Source organism: Peromyscus californicus, unplaced genomic scaffold (assembly GCF_007827085.1).
Source record: "Peromyscus californicus insignis strain IS unplaced genomic scaffold, ASM782708v3 Scaffold_10__1_contigs__length_136768540, whole genome shotgun sequence".
Taxonomy (NCBI): domain Eukaryota; kingdom Metazoa; phylum Chordata; class Mammalia; order Rodentia; family Cricetidae; genus Peromyscus; species Peromyscus californicus.
In genome coordinates, this window is record NW_026294391.1 from 29,603,154 (window position 1) to 29,622,892 (window position 19,739).

General features: G+C 37.9%; 1 protein-coding gene across 3 annotated transcripts in view; it reads left to right on the plus strand.

Annotated features, from left to right (window-relative positions):
* LOC128100726 (cyclin-dependent kinase-like 5) overlaps positions 1-19,739 on the plus strand; it is a 185,249-nt gene that overhangs the window by 50,027 nt on the left and 115,483 nt on the right. For all 3 annotated transcript variants that reach the window (XM_052723409.1, XM_052723333.1, XM_052723487.1), the window contains 2 exons: positions 15,519-15,729; positions 18,924-18,958. In XM_052723409.1, the coding sequence (XP_052579369.1) occupies positions 15,666-15,729; positions 18,924-18,958 (99 nt within the window). In that variant the 5' untranslated portion in view covers positions 15,519-15,665. The remainder of the gene's footprint in view (positions 1-15,518; positions 15,730-18,923; positions 18,959-19,739) is intronic.

Below are 19,739 nucleotides of genomic sequence, written 5' to 3' on the forward strand. Positions count from 1 at the left end.
CAAAGAGATAATAAATTAATAAAAATATCATTGGCACTTTGGGGAGGTGGGGGAAGGAGTCAGTCTTGATATGTAGTCCTAGGCTGGCCTTGAACTTTGTGCTAAATGTTGAGATTATAGACATGTCAAGCTCATTAGCTTTTAAGTGTGTGTTTGGGGGAGGGTGAGGACTTTACAAGACAAAACAAAACTTTAAACCCAAGCAGTATTTTAGTCTTGCCACTTCTGTTACTCATTAAATTATTAATAAGGCACTGTTATTAAATTGAACAACACTGAAAAATTTGCACTTGGAGAGATGATGGCTCAGTGGTTAAGAACACTTATTACTCTTCCAGAGGACCTGGGTTTGATTCCCAGCACCCACATAGTATTTCACAGTTGAGTACAATGATTAATGTTTCATTCCTCCTTTCTGTGTCATCACCCCCACTGCATGCATGTGTGTATACAGATGTGCACATGTGTGTATGTGTGGAGGCCAGAGGCCAGCCTCCAGTGTCATTAGTGCCATCCACATTTTTTTTATTGAGATAGAATCTCTCATTGGCCTGGAATCTGTCAAGTTTTTCAGATCTTGTAGATCTTGCATTTCCAAGGCAATCAGTTTACTGACTAAGCCTCACCAAAGTTAAACAAACACTACTCTATGTGTAAAGGTGTTTTGCCCACTTTTATATCTATGCACGAGTGTGCAGTGCTTATGGAGGCCAGAGGAGGATGGTGAATCGCCTGGAATTGGAATTATAGATGGTTTTGAACAGCCAATGTTCTAAGTTCTTAAATGACATGTTTTGGAGTGTCTAGCTTGGTGAAGAGGTTCTAAGAACACAGAAGTTCTAAGAGGAGGCATGCCCTGAGAAGTCATGGAAGCTCTGAAGTCCCCTGCCTCACAATCCTTGCCCTGTGAAGACCTTCCTTCAGGCTGTTTCATAGTTATAAGTAACATCTTCTTGAGTTCTTGAACAAAGTTTGAACCCAAGGAGAAGGTATGGAAACCCTTGAATTTGTAGTCATGTCATATAACCAGTCTGGGGCCAGAGACTTGTGGCTGGTGTTTGAAATGGGGCAGTCTGGTTGGACTAAGCCGTTCATCCTGTGGATTGAATGGTCTGGTAGCTGGTTGGTGTTAGAATCTGAGAACTGGTATCAGATGCTACAGGAAAAGATGCCCCACAGATACACACAGCTGGGAAAACCCCACAGGTCAGCCAGCACAGGTATCTCCAGTTTACAAATGAAAACAAACTCAAGCTCCCGGAGATTGCTCAGCTCCACATCAAGCTGGTGTGTAGGAGGATGGAAACTCCAGACTGCTCTTAGTCTTGTTTGGCCTTTCTTGAAATTGTAATCTGCTTGAAGGAAAGAAGAGATCTTTTCTTTTCTTTAGGTTTTATCTTTTGAATTTGATTGCTTACATCATTTATTAGTCTGAAAGAAATTGCTTGTCCTTTTTACTATTATTTGTTCAAAGTAATTTTACTCACCCTTCTAAAGTTAGCAGCACAGACAGCTGAGGAAGTGTAAGATTTTTTTTGCTTGATTTTCTTCAGTTTTTAAAAAATAGGACACAAGTATCTTTAAGAAAAAATAACTTTCAGTCGATTTAGAAAATATCCCAGGCTTTCTCTCAATGTCTTGCAAAGTTGCTGCTGTCTAGTTATTGCCACTTGTTTTTCATCTTTAACGTAAGTGACCCTCACAGGGCTAGCTTAATCACCAGCTATTTGGCTGGTAGTATTCTATTTATTCTGGTTTTGCTGTTTTTCTGAAGCATTCTGAAAGGTAATCACCCCTTTCTTTTCCTTGTTTTAAAGTGAATTGTACTCAATAGCTCCCACAGATTTACCTTGTAAGTGATTTAGGATCATAATAAAAAGAGGTGGGGGGTGGGTAGGCTTTATAGATTTCATATTGGTCCCTTATGAACTGATATTTATTATTTGAGAGTTTTAGTAGTCATTCTCAGTTTGTAAGGCTCCAAGAGCTGGGAAATGAATTTATGGACTTGAAAACAAGAAGGAACCTCAGAGATCATCTAGCAGAGGGGCCTTAGATTTCAACTAGGGGGTTAAAATTAGTCAAGGTCAAGCATAAATCTGATCATTTGTCTTAATGAGAGAAACCTAGGTTTCAGAATGTATTATGTAATTTCCAGTGTATGATTTCAAGGACCAGAAGTGTGAAGATTAGATGAGAATGTCAGTTTGTCAATGTATTAACACTGTAGCCTGGAAGCTTTCAGAGTTTCCCATGTTATTGATTTTGAAATTGTATGGTATCTTCAGGACTAGTAACTTCTGCTGTGTAGTTTGAAAAGATTTTTTTTGTGTGTGTGTGTGTGTGTGTGTGTATAGTTGTATTTTTTCTTTGGGACTGCCAGCCTGCACCACACAGAGACTTCTTATTAATTATGAAAGCTTGGCCATTAGCTTAGTCTTGTCCCACTAGCTCTTATAAGTTAAGTTAACCTGCTTTTATTAATCTACATTCTGCCATGTGGCTGGGTTACCTCTCCTCAGTACAGCATGTTCAACTTGCTTCGAGTCTGCTGGCCAAATCTGCATGCCTAGGTTCCTCCTCCTCTTTCTCTCTCTCCCCGGAAATCCCGCCTATCCTTTCCTGCCTAGCTAGTGGCCATTCAGCTCTTTATTAAAACAATCAGAAGGTGCCTTAGGCAAAGACATATCTTCACAGTGTAAATAAATATTCTGCAACGTGTGTGTGTGTATGTGTGTATGTGTGTATGTGTGCACGCGCGTGTGCCTCCAGAGGCCAGAAGAGTTGATCAGATCCCCTGTAGCTGCAGTTACAGACAGTTGGGAACTACCTGATGCAGCAAGCTCTCTTAACAGATGGGTCATCTCTCCAACCCTTTTCAACCTCACTGTGTAGTTTCTTTTGCTTGTTGGTTAGTAGATTTTTAAAGTTTCAAAATCAGCAATAATTCCTCCTTTGTCAATATAATCTTAGCTAGACCTGGAGTATATAAAACGTCAATGGCATTTAATTAGAGTACAGCTGTTTACATTTATTGTTTATTTGTGTATGTGGGGGGCATGTGCATGCTATAGCATGCAGGTGGAGATCAGAGGACAGCTTACAGGAATTGGTTCTCTCCTTCCACTATGTGAATCCTGGGGATCAAACTTGGTAACAGGTACCTTTCCTCACCAAGCCATCTTGCTGGCCCTAGAATATAGTATTAAGTATAATTCAAATTTATTAAAAATTAAGATAAAACATTGTCAAACATTTATTGCAGTATATATTGACTTCACTTTAGACCCTCACTTAAAATAATTGACTGTAGCCAGACCCCTATGATGTGTATTTAGGCTTTTACTCTGTGTGTGTGTGTGTGTGTGTGTGTGTGTGTGTGTGTGTGTGTGTGTGTGTGTGTGTGTGTGTGTGTGTTGCTGATTGACTGAACCCAGGGCCTCCACACATGTTAAGCAAGTACCTCTACTGAGCTATGTCCCCAACCTCATTCTCTCGTTTTCGCCAGCAGTGATTAATGTATGTGTGCATCATATGTGTGTGTTTGTGGACATTTCTGAGGACAGACTCCCAGAAATGTTATTGCTATGTCAAAATGTTTGTCTTTAATTTGAAAAATTTTTGTCAAAAACTGTGTCAATATAGTTTCCTACTAGTATTGAATAAACACGCTTAATTTCCTCAAGTTCTTAACAATATGGTATGTTTATTCTTAGTTGTTGCCAATCTGAGAAATCATCTCTCAGTATGATTAGTTTTACATGTATTTATTGTGTGTGTACATGCACATACACAGAGAGGGGAGCGGACAGCTGTTGGGTTTGATCTGCAGGACCCACTCGGTTTGTCAACCTTAGCAGCAAGCACCTTTGCCCACTTAGCGACTTCATGGTTCTAATTTTCAGTTTTTTAATATATTTACAGCCACGTAACATTTTATATATCGAAGAGCCAGTTTTCTTTCCTTTTCGGTGACGATTCATTTCTTTATTATTTTAATTGATCTTAAACTTTTATTTATTTATTTGTGTGTGTGTGTGTGTGTGTGTGTGTGTGTGTGTGTGTGTGTGTGTGTGTTCATGCACGTGCATGTAAAAATCAGAGGGGAGCTTTCAGTAGCTGGCTTTGTCCTACTCTGTGGGTTCTAGAGATTAAACTCAAAAGGAGGTTGAGTTTCGGTCAGCAGACTAGTGCCTTTACCTGCAGAACCATCTCCCAGGCTCAGCACTAGTTGCTCACTAATTGGTTAGCCAATACTAAATGGTCAGCCTGGAAAACAGACGTACAAGTAACATTATACAGACTCAAAAGGTTGTATTTATGTATTTAGAAGTGTGTGTGTGTGTGTGTGTGTATGTGTGTGTAACTACAATGAAATCTTTTGTTCTTGGTTGTTTTTTGTTTGTTTGTTTTTGTTTTTTTGAGACAGGGTTTCTCTGTGTAACAGCCCTGGCTGTCCTGGAACTAGCCCTGCAGACCAGGCTGGCCTCACAGAGATCCGCCTGCCTCTGTCTTCTGAGTGCTGGGATTAAAGGTGTGCACCACCACCACCACCACCACCACCACCACCACCACCACCACCACCAAGCTTCCTTAGGTTATTTGTTTGGTTTTTATTTTTTGTCCTGTTTTGTTTTGTTTTCTTGGAGTAGGTGGCACAGTAACTTGTATCACATTTTCTTATGCATATCAATGTACCAATCTAGAGAATTCCCAGCTTTGTAAGTTTTTTTTTTTTCAAATTTGGTTATTTAGGATTTGGAATTCAGAATCTATTACTTCATGCTAACCTTGCTAAAATTGATCTTTACATTTTTATATAGGTACCTTCAAAAATAATTGTGACTTGTAAGATCTTAATTGGTCGGTATAGTATTATATAGTATTAGTATAGTCTCTGAGTCTCTCCTGCCTTATCTTAGTTCCTTCTTTTTATCTGATCTGCCTTCTTTGGAAGGGCTTGGAGTTTAGTAGGATTGTCATTGCTGAGAAAATGAGGATCAAATTGATAATGGATTATTGCATTTCCTTCCTTGTAGAAATATTGTAAAGGACAAAGCAAGATACATGCTTATTATTTTGAAATTTTTATCCTAGCAAGTTATGTGTAACTCATGCTTACCAAGTATCTATTTGATTTAATAATAGGAACTGAATTTTAGAGTGTAGATTAATAAATCAAATTACTTCCTGCTATTGAGAGAGTAAAGCAAACTGGAAACCCTATTAGTTGAGGGTCAGATGGTCCTATCTAGGAAGAAAACTAAATAGAGTGCATAATCCTTTTCCCATTTAGATGTGAAAAGTCCCCACAAGCAGGTAATTAGAATGGTTTTCACAGGGTTGTGTTTTCTGTAGAAATGGTTTCCTTCTATCCATAGATCCTGAGTTTTAGGATGCTTTCAAATCATTTGAAGTCTTCTATTATAACAAATTTAGTCATGTACCAAATTTATTCCTGTGCAATCTTCAGTGACAAAATGGTTTCCTCATTTGTATGTATAAAAACAATGCCAGGAACAAAAACAAAACTCATGATTCAACTGATTTTGTATTCTCTTTGAAAAGAAGAAAAGATCTGTTGAGATGAAGATTATAATTTCAGCAATGAAGGGAACATTCAAGGCCCAGGCAGCTTTTAAATTCAGCGCTTGTAATTTATGAAATAAACTCTAAGCCTTATCTTTCTGTCAGTTCTTGTTGCTTCCTTGCAAATGCAGAAAGAAGATTGTCTAATTCTAGGGCTGATGAAATAGCTTGGCGGGTAAAGGCACTTGTCACATAAGCCTGACTCCTGAGCTTGATCCCTAGAACTCCCATGGTGGCGGCAGAGAATGGAATTCTGTAAGTTGCTGTCTGATCTCCACACATCTACCATGACATGCACTTGAATTCTTTCTCTCTCTTTCTCTTTCACTGAATAAATAAATGTAATTTTAAATAATTCTCATTATTCTAGGTGTTATTTATTACTGTGAGCCATTTGGTTATTTGTTTATAAAGTGAATGGCTAGTAATCTAAGGTCTTTGCTTTGGAACGTACTGTAGAGGACATCTAGTTCAGTGCAAGACTCCTTTCTATCGGGACAAATTGTTTACAGCCACCCCTTCCTGCCACCTGCTGGTCTCCTCTGTGCTGGTTCTGCTTTAGATAGACAGGCCTTCTCTGTTCTCCAGCTTATCAGATTCTTCTTTGTATTGCCTTGAATGCTCTTCTTACAGCCCCGAGCCCATGGCTTGCTGCTTTCTATGTAACAGAGTGAGATTTCTTTTGCAGATCATTCTCAGACCACCTGTCTAAAGGACCCTTCTCTGACATCTGCCTTAACTCTAATTTTTTATAATTGTCACTCTAAATTATCGTGTGTGTTTGTTGCCCACATCCCCCTAGCTGCATGAAAGCAAGAGGCAGGCAAATGTTCACCAGCGTATTCCGAAGCCTTTCTAGCGTCAGCTGGCCTATTGCAGGCATCTGACAGATATGACCAATGTAAACAGATGAATATTTACGACTGATCCTTGCCTAATCGTGTCTGAGCTGAGATCTCTTTCTTTTTCACTTCTACCAGTAATCTTAATTCTACTCCCTGAAATCTCCAGATCAACTCCTCCTTTCTCGACAAGTTCAGACGGGAGCTCAGTCGTTTTTCATAGAAGACAAGCTCAGTTTCTTCATTTGCTCCTCATCAGGTGTGATTTTAGGAGTGGTCACTCTGATTTATCTATCCTTGAGGATATTTTGGCTTTGTTTCTGTACCTAGCACGAGACATAGTACAGTATGTGGAACCTAAGCCTCAGTGAGAGAAAGGACATAAGCTTTTTGTTTAAGTTATTATGGCAGTGCTCAATGGCTTATCTTTAACCAGAATTCTCTTCTGCTGCCATATAAATAGCTAAGAAACTAAAAGTATATGGTGTCTTAGTCATTGTGAATTCTTAAAAACATGTTTTATTATTGAATATCACTGCATAGAAATTCCTAAAACACAAATATACAATAGTGAATAATTATCAGTGAGTTGTTAATTAAGCCAGCAATTAAGGAACAGAAATGACATCTCCAAAAGACCATTTTGGTATGTGTCTCTTCTCCATTTTACTGTTCCCCAGAGGTAATTAGTATCCTGATTTTTGTAACAAACATAACCACGTATATGCACACCTACTTAATGTGGTTTATAGTTTAGTTTTTCTGTTTTAAAATTGTACATAAAAGAACAAATGATGTGTTGTTTTTATTATTTTTCTGTTGTATAACAAGTTGCCTCAAGCTTACCTCTAGAAATGACCCATATTAGCTCACAGTTCTGTGGGGCAGAAGTGTACCCTGACTTGTTTGAATTTTCTGTTCAGGACATTAGGAGGCTGGTACTACTCCTCTTATATATTTTTCTTTTTGTAAATAAGTTCTCTCTATGTAGTCCCAGACTGGACTCAGGCTCAATTCTCCTGCCTCACCCTCCCCAAATGCTGGGGTTCCAGGTATGTTCATATTCTACCATGTCTTTTTTTTTTGTTGCAAAAGTAAATTGTAACTTTGATTTCCAAGGTCCAACTTTGCCTTTTTTTAAACCCTTTTAAATGTGTTTCCTATTTCAGGAATTTCTGATATGAATGTTTTGTCTATATTTATCATACGTATTCATTTTAACCTTGAGATTTGTGCTTAGTTCATTTATTGTAAGTTTTTGCATTTTTTTGCTGTATGTGTATCAGATTCTCAGTTTCCTCTCTTTAAAAAAGAAAAAAAAACCGAACACTTGTTTTGTGTAGGTGTAGGTGTGTGTCACAGGTGGAGGTCAGAGGACAAGGCAATCTGCAAAAACTGGTTCTCTCCTTCTTCCACCATGTGGGTCCCGGGATTGAACTCAGGTTGTCAGGCTTGGGGGCAGGTGTCTTGACCTGCTGAGCCATCTCATTCTCTGGCTTCTGACCCTTTCGTTTTCTAAGTGTCAATTTAGCTTCTTCCCATAATTTTGGTTTTGCAATTTTTAAGTGTTATGACTTCTTGTTTGACTCACTAATGGGAGTTTTGAGGAATGTTTTAATTTCTAAACATATTAGTATTTCCTAATTCTTTCTTTCTTTATTTTAGCTCTGAAGGGAGAATATCCTCTGATTTCAGCCCTCATAATTTGGATTGAATTACATTGTAGCCTAGCATGCTATCAGTTTTATAAATGTGTATGTGCTGGAGAATTAGGGAAAAAAGTATTGTGTAATTAAATTTGGTGTTTTTAGAAGCCATTCATGATCTTCTGAATGCTGACACTATGCTTTTTTATTGAGTTCTTTTTGGGTTATTCCAGTTTTGTCTCTCACCCTTTGGACCATCTAGTTCTCAAACTGCAAACTGCTTGCCCTTTTTTTCTTTTATTTTTCTACTTTAATCCTGCAGTTATTTCGTGGCTATTCTTGATCATTTGAACATGAATAATCCAGATCCTTGTGAGTCACTTTCTGTTTTAGTTGGTTTTTGTGGGCTTTGTAGCATGAATCTTAACTGGTCTTATCAATAAAATCAAACCTGGAGCAGGTATTGGGGTGAACACTGGAAGATCAGAGAAGCAGAACAAGCCACAGCTACCTCACCTTGCCAATTCCTCAGCTGATCCTGTTTCCTCGGACTGGAAGCCTCTGTGCCCTCACCCGAATGGGTCTCAGCTGAATTGCCTCTCGAAAGCCTGAATGCTTAACCAGCCAAAAAATTCTAGTTCCTGGTCTTCACGCCTTATATACATTTCTGCTTTCTGCCATCACTCCCTGGGATTAAAGGCTCACTTTCTGGGATTAAAGGCATGAGTCACCATGCCTGGCTATTTCCAGTATGGCCTTGAACTCACAGAGATCTATGCCTCCAGAAGGCTAGGATTAAAGGTGTGAGTGCCACCATTTTCTAGCCTCTGTATCTAGTGGCTGTTCTATTCTCTGACCCCAGATAAATTTATTAGGGTGCACAATATTTTGGGGAACACAATACCACCACAGGGCTTCACCTTGGATTTCTGGCCATCTTTGTTTCTGTTCTGTACACTGTAAATGAGAAGTGATGTGACACTATTATGAGGTCTACATTGGTACTGTCTTCCCCCAGAAAAAAATTCCCCCTTTTACTTTACCTAAGACAAGTAGTGACACCATCAATCTGAATGTGGAACCATCTTAGTCCAGGGTATATTTAGAGGCTTTATATAGATCACTGGGATGGTATAAGGCCACAGTTCTGGTCCAAGGACTGATGTATTGCTGGTTTCCTTTGTCCTGAGACTGTAGCTAGCTCTTTTGGGCTTCAGTTTCAGATGAATGGTGATGTGCCAAGCTTTGTCCTTTTGAAATACCCTTTTCTTTGATTTTCATGCCCCTCTATCTGTAAGGATTTCATAAGCAGCCTGTTTTTCTTTCATTTTTTTTCCTGTATCTTCAAATTCCAAAAGGGATCAAAACAGTTGAGTGGTTTGGGCTGCCTCTCCAGGTTCTATTCTTTTGCCTTGAGTCGAGCCAGATACTTCTTTATAATCTTGTTACCTATTAGAGCTTTCAAGTTCTTTTTTTTAAAGTATTTTCCCCAGCATTTGTATTTGTCCTCAAAGACACATTTCATCCAAGTTATATAATTTGCTGTTAACAGAAGATAAAGTGTCTTCATTTTCATACCATTTTTTCTTTCAAGATTAATCAGTGTTACTCAGTTAAATTTGGCATTTTTTTTTTGTCTCTATGAGTACTGGTAGTTAAAACACAGATTTTTTTTTTTTGGTTTTTTGAGACAGGGTTTCTCTGTGTAGTTTTGGAGCCTTTCTTGGAACTCACTTTGTAGCCCAGGCTGGCCTCGAACTCACAGAGATCCACCTGCCTCTGCCTCCCCAATTGCTGAGATCAAAGGTGTGTGCCACCACTGCCCAGCTTAAAACACAGGTTTTGACACCTATGTTATATATCCATTGGCATATTTAAATTGGGATTGTCAGTTTCCTTCCTTTGGATTGCCACAGGGACTAGGCACTAACAAACCTTTCCTGTGTTTACTGCTGCTGTCCTACCTGCTTTGGGTGTTGGGTCTTCCTAGTGGAGATCATTTCATTTTACCTCAGTGCCTTTGAAATGAACTACACCATAATTGTCCAAAAGATGTTTAGATGTTTCCTGGTTCCTTCAAACCAGCCTTCGAAAGTGAAGACTAACTCTCAGAAACACCCTGAGCATCTTTTATCTGGGCATGATTGTTGTGCATTTCCATGTGGCTGGTTTCTTATCGTTGCAATCTCAAACGTCACATTTTTAGAAAAGCTCTCCCTGTTTGAGCAGTCAGTTCAATTTTCTTCCTTTGCTACTTCTATCATTATCTGATGATAATCTTGGAGTTTTCCTCCCTTTCTACAATGAAAAGTTGGGGGGGGGGAGAAGGGTCTAGCTTATTTTATTCACTACAGCCTTGTGTGTCTTTGCAATCAATCAGTTAATGACTATTGTGTCTGTCTGTATGATGTGTATATGTGTGTTTACTATGCTGACTTGAGAGTAGAGGTCAGAGGTCTGGTCTTTCTTTCACCATAGGCTCCAGGGATCGGAGCTCAGGTTGTGAAGCTTGTGTGGCAAGTACTTTCCCTCTCACCTTCCCTTGTGGCTCTTGTTTACCCATTCTCTGGAACATGGGAGATGTCTGGAAATGCATTGTTAAATGAACTAATAGATTTTGTTTTCAAACTGTAACACTGAGCCGGGGGGTGGTGGCGCACGCCTTTAATCCCAGCACTTGGGAGGCAGAGGCAGGCGGATCTCTGTGAGTTCGAGGCCAGCCTGGACTACAGAGTGAGTTCCAGGAAAGGCGCAAAGCTACACAGAGAAACCCTGTCTTGAAAAACCAAAAAAAAAAAAAAAACAAACAAACAAACAAAAAAAAAACCCCAAAAAACTGTAACACTGTAAGACAGATATCTCAACACATGCCTGTAATCCCAGCACTTGAGAAACTGAGGAAGGAGGATTGCCATGAGTTTGAGTCTAGCCTAGGCTATAGATTTTGTGTCCCCCCCCCATTTCAAAACAACAGCAACAAATGATTGTAACATAATTTTTTACTGAATATTATAGCAAACCCTTAAAGCGGTGGTTCTCAACCTGTGGGTTGCAACCCCTTTGGCAAACCTCTATCTCCAAAAATACATCAGAGTTCACAACAGTAGCAAAATTGCTGTAACAATGAAAATAATTCTATGGTTGGGAGTCACCACAACACAAAAACCTGTATCAAAGGGCCACAGCCGTAGAAAGGTTGAGAACCGCTGACTTAAAGAGTTGTGTTTAGATGGAAGAAACATCTTTTAGTTTTCTGAAGGAATTATAGTGAAAGGTGGTCAGTGTGGTTGGAGCCAAACAACCCCATTTGGGAACTAGTGGATGTTTTCAGAGTACAGGTGGTCAAGGTGTGTGGACTTCATCTTTTCCTTTTAATGATGTGGGAAGTCATTCTAAAGTTTGGTGTGAGAAGTAACATGATCTGACTTAACTGTAGAAAGTTACCAAGTCCTATCAGGATTGGAAGAAGTTGCAAGGATATTGTATTATTGTTGATAGTACTTATTCTTTGTGTTCACATCTGCTCCACTGTCTTAATTGGCCAATCTGGTTCCAAGAGCACCTTCTTAATTTCTATAGCTCTGTTAGAAATCTCAGTATGTTCTGCAGAGTATTCAGTCAGACCCTCCTGCCGAGGCCTGACTTCCGTTCTTTTATTCTTTTCTCCTTATGAAAAGAAAGGATCGCTTCTACCTGTCACTCTGCTCTTGTATGTAGACTTTGAAATCAGCTTGCTTGACTTTATGAATTAACATGAAATGAATTGGCGTTTTTGTAGCATTGAACCATGTGAGCCTTACAATTTGAATAATTTTTATTTATTTGGATTTTCTTTAATGCCTTTGAATAAAATTTTATACCTTTGCATTAGAGATCTTAAATATCTTTTGTCATGTAAACTCCTAAATTTTTCTTTTTGTTCTTATAAATGTGATCTATTATAGAACAGGCTTTTTTTTATGGATGTTTACAACTATAATTGGTATTTATATGTGAAGCCTATGTTCAGTTCAGCTACCTTGTTAGGCACTTACACTTCTAACAGTTTGCCAGTTATTATCATATCCATTTTCTCTCCCTTCCTTCCCTCCCCCTCCCATTCCTTCCTATCCTACTACAAACAGTAATTCTTTTAAAAGGAAGAAATAAGTATCAACAAAGAAATTTCCTTTGACGCCTAGGAATCTGTAGACTTTTGAAAAATACGTGTTCCATGTAGGGTAGATAAGTAGACAGGACTCACTCTTTTAGACATGATGGTGAGAATGTAAACTGGGGCAATGTAAACTAACTCCCCCCTCCCCTCCCCTCCCTTCTGTTCCCTCCTCTCCCCTCCCCTTCTCTCCCCTCCCCATCTTCTCTCTCCCTTCCTCTGCCTTTCCATTTCCCCCATTTCTCTTTTTTCACTTTTTATTTATTATTTCTGTGTATGCATGCACGTGTGGTCAGAGGACATCCCTCGGTAGTTGATTCTTTGTTTTCATCATGTAATCTGAGGGGTTGACCTCAAGTTGCAAAGTTAAAAGTCCTTTTTCTTATCTGAGCGATCCTCAGCCCCTCTTGTTTGTTGTCCAGGCTGGCCTCCTGCTACTACCTTCTTTCTGAATGCTGGGATCATAGGTGTGCATCACCATTTCTGACTTCCTTTCAATTGATAGATAATATCTGTAGTTCTCTCTTTTGAATCCCCTACATTTATCAATTTATGTGTGTGCATGTACCCTCTACTTTGCTGGGAGGCCTAGACCTAACAAGATGTTTTAATAATGTTTAAAGAATAAGTATGAAAAGGTAGAGTTCATTGTTATATTTTTCATATATATTTTTAAAGATTTTCTTTTTAATTGTTTTCATTGTGCATGTGAGTGCAGTACCCCAGAAGGCCAGAAGAGGGTGGTGGATCCCTTGCAGCTGGAGTTGGAAGCACTTGTGGGCAGCATATGTAGGTGCTGGGAACCAAACTTGGATCCTTTGCAAGAACAAAGTTGTCTGAACCACTGAGTCATCTCTCCAGCCCCAGTGTATTTAATTAACACAAAATGAAAACTATGCCTGATAATTCACATTTAAGACCATTGGTTACAGGGTTGTTTGTTTGTTTGTTTGTGTTTGTTTCTCTCTCTCTCTTTTTTGAGACCACATTTCACTGTGTAGACCTGACTGGCCTTGAACACACAGAGATCCTCTTGCCTCTGACTTTGCCTCCCAAGTGTTGGGATTAAAGGAGTATTTCACTATGCCTAGCTGTTGCAGGTTCTGTATGGTCACATATCTCTATCAGGATAAGAACATTTAAAAATCATTTAATTGTGGATATTCTAATTCTTTGGAAGTCCTTTATATTTTCATAAATATAGTTTATAAATATAGTTTATTTTTTTACCATCATATTTGAGAGAATACTTCCGGTCTACATATTATATGGAGTACTCTTATTTTATTTTAAAGTTTGAGATTCTACAGGCAACAAAAAATTTTTTGTTTAGATTTCTTTCTTTTATAACTTTTTTTAAAACTCAGTTTGTAGAAGCAGGGCAAGTTATTTTTTTTAAATAAAAGAACTAGAAAAAACAAAGAAAAAGGCTAGAGCATTGTGTTCTCTAACCTCAGTATTGTCAAACTCAGTACTGTCTAATCCGTAAACATTTCAGTTTTGTCTGTTTCGTTTTGATCTTGAACTCAATTTGACCGAGGCTAGGTATGAACTCCCAGTCCTCCTGCTTTGGCATCCTAAGTGCCAAAATGACAATCATATACCACCACATCTGGATAGATTTAGGCTTTACATTTCTGGTAGAATTGCCACAGAAGTTGTGATGTGATGTGTTCTATTGGGAGACCTATGATGTTGGTTTCTTCCATTACTTACCATACTGACTTTGAGTACTTATTATGGTTGTACCTGGCAGGATTCTTCACTATTTTAATATTACACTTTGTCTTTTTGTGAGTATTAGGTTCCTTGTGGGTAGATGGTTTGAGACAAGATATATTGCTTTTCTTGTAACTTTCAACTATAAGTTTTAGCACATTACCAAAGTGATTGCCAAATGGAGACTTTGTAATTCCATTACTACCTTTATAATTTGTTATAAATTTTCATAAAAAGCTTTGCCTGCCTTTATTTATAGACAAATATTTTTATTTCAGTCTATAGATTATAATTTATGAATGTCTTCATTATTTTTTTTTACTGGTAAGATAGTACCCTTATGGCCAGTATGAGTCAGTTTAGCTTGGCTCCTAGTCCATTTGCTATGCCCCCATTGTCCTTGGAGCAGTTCCTTAATTTCTGGCTCTGTACTTCTTCTGCACTAGTCTTCAATTAGTCACTGCTCCAAAGAACCAGAAGTCCTTTCAGTAGAGTATGCACTGTGCTCAGAGCTGTTGGTGTGCCATGATTTGTAGGCTCCCTCAGGGCACAGAGCTAGGGAACATGTGTATGCGAGGACATAAACATTTACATCATTTTTTTATCCTTTCACAATTGCATTTCCCTTTTGTGAAAGTAAGAAATGAAAGTCTCAGTCCAGCATGGGGAAGGAAGGTAGGCCTCATAAGGCCCCCACCCTTAGCAGAGGACTTGTTGGCAGTTGATAGACACTGTCGGTTTTCTTCAGGGATGTGGCCCCGGGTAGGGTGTCTATGTTTCAGTGGATGGCGCCCTACACCCATGCACATACTGGCTACACTAACTGGACTCTGCATGTTAGTTAAAAAAAAAAAGGGACATGAGGTTGGGAAGTCGTGGTGGGTATCCAGAAGGAGTTCAAGGTTCAGGTCTAGGGAAGCAAGGTTTTTGTTTTGTGTGTGTGTGTGTGTGTGTGTGTGTGTGTGTGTGTGTGTGTGTGTGTGTGTGATGTATTAATGTATGAAATTACCAAAGAATAAAAATAATTAAAAACAGAAACAGCGGTAGCATTAGTCTTTATATACTTACCTGTTCAGTTCTAGAATATAGATAGAGAAGTTTCTTGTCAACTAGGTGTGATGGCACACACCTTTAGTCTGAGCACTCCAGCAAACAGGTGTCAGAGGCACATGGATCTCTGAGTTCCAGCCAGTGTCTCTCTACATAGTGAGACACTGTTTTTTTTTTTTTTATGTTCTATCACTTAAAGAAAACATTTAAGATCTAAGTGGTTGAGTACAATGTTTTCATTTTTAGGTTGAGGATTTTAGGTAAAGTACCATTTTCAAAAGTTAAATGGTCCCCCCTTAATTGTGGTCATGGTATTAATTTTAAATTATGAGAGGTTCATTTCATTTGAGATTCTTTCTCCATACTTCTTTTTTAAAGCATATGGAACATTAACATGGATTTAAAAATATTTTTAAAAGGATAATTAACATGGATTTAAAAATATTTTAAAAAGGCTATAATAGGTTGAGTATTGTAACATGATATACTAACACTGTTTCATTGTGTTTGTTCTTTCAGGACCTCACCAGTGAACAAATGTATGAAAGTTCCTTGCCAAGCATTCTTCATTGGGACATTTTTTTCCTGCTTACCGAATAACTTTTTCAAAAGTTCCTTTTTTGGTGCCATGTTCTGTGGCTTACATCAAAAGAGGAGTTTGTCTTCATGAAGATTCCTAACATTGGTAATGTGATGAATAAATTTGAGATCCTTGGGGTTGTAGGTGAAGGTAAGTTAGAATTCCACCTTTGAACTTTGGAGCATTATGTCATTTTATCCATCACCAAAAACTTTATTCGGATTCTCTTAATTTAGCGTATCAATTCAGATGTGCACCTAAGGGTACAGTAGTAAAAATAGAACTGCTCTTCCACTATCTGGTTCTTATTCTCCAAGTAAAAGCCAATAACACTTAAAAACCCGTTAAAGTTTAATAGATATTTTTTTTGAGACCAAGTCTCTCTGCAGCTCTGGTGTCCTGTAGCCCAGGCTGATTTCAACTCACAGAGATCCGCCTGTCTCTGCCTCCCGAGTGCTGGGATTAAAGGTGTGCGCCACCACCACCACCGGGCCATCAGGGATATTTTAAAATTGTCCTGATTTGATTCTTTTCACTAGCATAGTTTCCGTAGTCTATGTATTTTTGTTATATTTACATTTTAGATCATTTAAACTTATTTTAAGTAACTTACATTTTATTTGTATGTGCTAACTTTGGTTTACTATATGGTAAACAAACAGATAAATAACTTCCATTTCTTTGAGAATGACAGGCCATAGTTTTCAAGCTTTCAGGTGTACAGTTTGGTTATATTTTTTAACATCAAGTATGCATGTTAGAGTTTGAATGCTATTAATTTTTCTTCCTTGTAGTGCATAACATGATGCTTTTATGACCAGAGATACTATTGATTTGATAAAGTATAATTCATTTTTCAAAAATAGAATCCTAGAAAAAGATAATTACCCTGATTTTCTTGCTTAGTCATTTTGACCCTTAGAGATAACTTTACAGAAATTTATAAAAATTATTTTAATAGAATATCAGTGAAAATGTGGTTTCTTAACATTTATAAAAATATTAAAAAATTTTGTATTTTACATTTTTAAAATAAAATGTGAATTTCAAAAATTTTAAAAATTTACAGAGCTCTTCAAGATTTTAATATTAGGTTGCCAAATCCCTCTCCAATAATAGAAACAATAAGAGTCTGATTATTAATAAGGTGCTTGTTTCAAGGTCTAAAGTTCAAACCACACCAAAAAAAAATGGTCCTTCTTCCTTCGCTAGTCACCTCCTTTTCTTCTCTTCGTTGATATTATGTAATGAAAATTCTTTCTTAATGCTTACCTGTTTTATAAAATTCGTCAGCAAGATGGCTCAGCCAATAAAGGTGCTTGCTGCCCATCCTGAGAACTCACGTTCTGTCCCAGGACCCACAGGTGAAAGGAGAAAACCGACTCCACAGAGTTGTCCTCTCAGCTCTACGTGCACTGTGGCATTCGTGCTTTTTCCAGTTTTAGTTTTCAAAGCTATTGCAGTTAAAGACTAATGCAGTCAAGGGAGAAGGGCATGTAAAGTGTAACAAGGTTGGAATGTTCCAAAGTTTGGCTCTGACTGTCTAGATTATAACCTTCTTTTCCTAAGTGTCTATTCATGATAGTCTTCTTAGGTATTGGTTCAGATTAGCCAAAATCGCAAGGCTGTTTGTTTAAGTTATAGTCAAACATTGTTGTTTTCTTTGTAAACCGACTCAGTGAATTTTGGAGTAGGAAGTGCTTCTGTCAGGCATACATTTCTATAGCCTAGATGATGCATTTTCACCTCATAGAAAAGTTTATGTGGATTGGCTGTTTCTTGGTGATTGTGGAGCTAGTTTGGATGGTTCTAATTGCTGTTTCCAAATTAACTATGATTCTAAAATTCATGCCTCTCCACCAAAGTGAAGGAGCCACTTGACGGTATCCTACACTCTTAGAGACGTATTTCCCAGTTTCGTCCCACTCAAGTCCACCCCCTTCTCATAGTTGCATTCCAGATTTACCTCTTTGGTAACAAAAATGTTTGTGATGTTTCTTCAGAGCTCCATCATCATGTATGTTATGTCTTGATTCTTTTTTTGTTTTGTTTTGTTTTGTTTGAGACAGGGTTTCTCTGTCTATAGTAGCCCTGGCTGTCCTGGAACTTACTCTGTAGATCAAGCTGACACTGAATTCACAGAGATCCACCTGCCTCTGCCTCCCCAGTGCTGGGATTAGAGGCGTGGGCCACCACCGCCTAGCTGTCTTGATTCTTTTAATTAGATTTTTTACATTGTAATTTTAACCTCAGTTTTCTAGGTACTTTCCTGCCAAGGTACTGTTTCTTTGTTCTGCTTCTAGCCAAGTGAGTTTACTACCTACATAATAGGATGGCTAACTCAAGAGATAGGAAGAGATCATATCAGAATAAACCAAAAAAAGTGGGAGTTCTCGGGGTCTATGTCCATAAACTGAGCTTTTATGGTTAGAAGGGTAGAAACTTTTACTATTTAATGGGATGACTGAGACTGGTAGTTTTGGGGTGTGTGTGTGTGTATGTGTGGTACTGGACATAGGACCCAGGACCTCATGCATGGAAGGCAAGCACTCTACCACTGAACCTCACCCCTAGCTCCAACCTATAATATTCTGCCTCTTTGGAAATCTATTACAGTATTCTAAGCATTACGTGACTCCTAGGATAGATCTTATTTGGGTAGGCCCTGCGTTTGACCTTACTCTTGGGAAATTATTAGATTTTAAGTTTTAAGTTCCCTAGAACTTATTGAGTTGATTTTTATGTGCTTAAAAAGTCCTTTTTTTAGGTACCAAGCCATGTGGCTAAACATAGATAGGAATTATGGCTTAAGTGTAAGAACCAGTTAGTAATAAGCCTGAGCTACCAGCTGAGCATTTATAATTTTAAAAAAAGTCCTTTTTTTTGAAATGTTATCTTGTTGTGTACCCCTGGTTGGCTTGGTACTCACTGTGTAGTCCAGGTTGGCCTCACACTGATGACAGCCATCTTGCCTCAGCCTCCCAAGTGCAGTGACTGCAGTGTGCACCACTATGCCCAGTTCACACAGCCTCACAACCCTATAATCTATTTATTTATTTATTTATTTTACCCCTTCTTACCTAAAATAACAAATGTGTGTAGTGAAGATTTCTTTTTAAAAAGAAACATTTCAAAATACTTATTGGAAGCAATGACTTGTCTATATTCTTGGTGTATAAAAAAAATACTAACAGATTCATGCTCTATTTGTGTGTGTCTCTGATTTTATCATTCTAGAATATTGTCTTAGGTGTTGTTATTCTAACATATACTCATAAGCAATATAAATATAGAACTATGCTTTGTATGCATGTCTCTGATTGCTTACTTCTTTTTAATTATAGGAGCCTATGGAGTTGTACTTAAATGCAGACACAAGGCAAGTACATGAATTTTACAAGGAAAAATATGTATATGTATTATTTCAGCTGTTTTGAAACTAACGCAATGTTCTTTATATGTGAGCATGTAATTAAAATTGTCTGGTTTAGTGGTGACTCTTAATGAAATAGAATTGATATGTGAACCCAGAGAAAAGGCAACTTTTGGGATAAACATGGTCATGGTTAATGATCATTAGCTTTTTTTCAGCTACATACTATTTTTGTAAGCCAATCTATGTGTGAAAAGTTATATAATGGGAAGAAGAGGTTTGATGGAAAGAAGGAAGCAAGATAGTGCTATATTAAATTTATATTCAGTTACTTAGGAGCGAGGAGGAGTCTTGTTGTGAGATTTTCATGCAGACCCAGTTGACTACTTGATGGATTCCCATCTGAGATTTGAAAGGTAGTGAGTGGGTAGATGTTTGGCGATGTACTGGGATTTGGGATAATAGTATATTGTTGTGAGTACTGGCTATGGTTGATCACTCTCAAAATCAATCTTATTATAGGTTTTTGACTGCAGCAACCATAAATTATTCATAAAGTCACTTGAAGTTTCATAGCTGTTGCTTAGTGAATGCATCTCACTCAGAGACTAAATTTAAGATGGCAAGTGTTGAAATTGCAACAGTTTTAAAGACATGGTTAAATATTTTTCCATTTGAATGTATCTACTCAAAGTATTGGTATTTGGCCTCATGTTGTTTTAATTTTAAGATCAAGGCTTTAATATTTTGTGATTTTTTTTTAGTGATACAGTTTGGGTCTGAAATG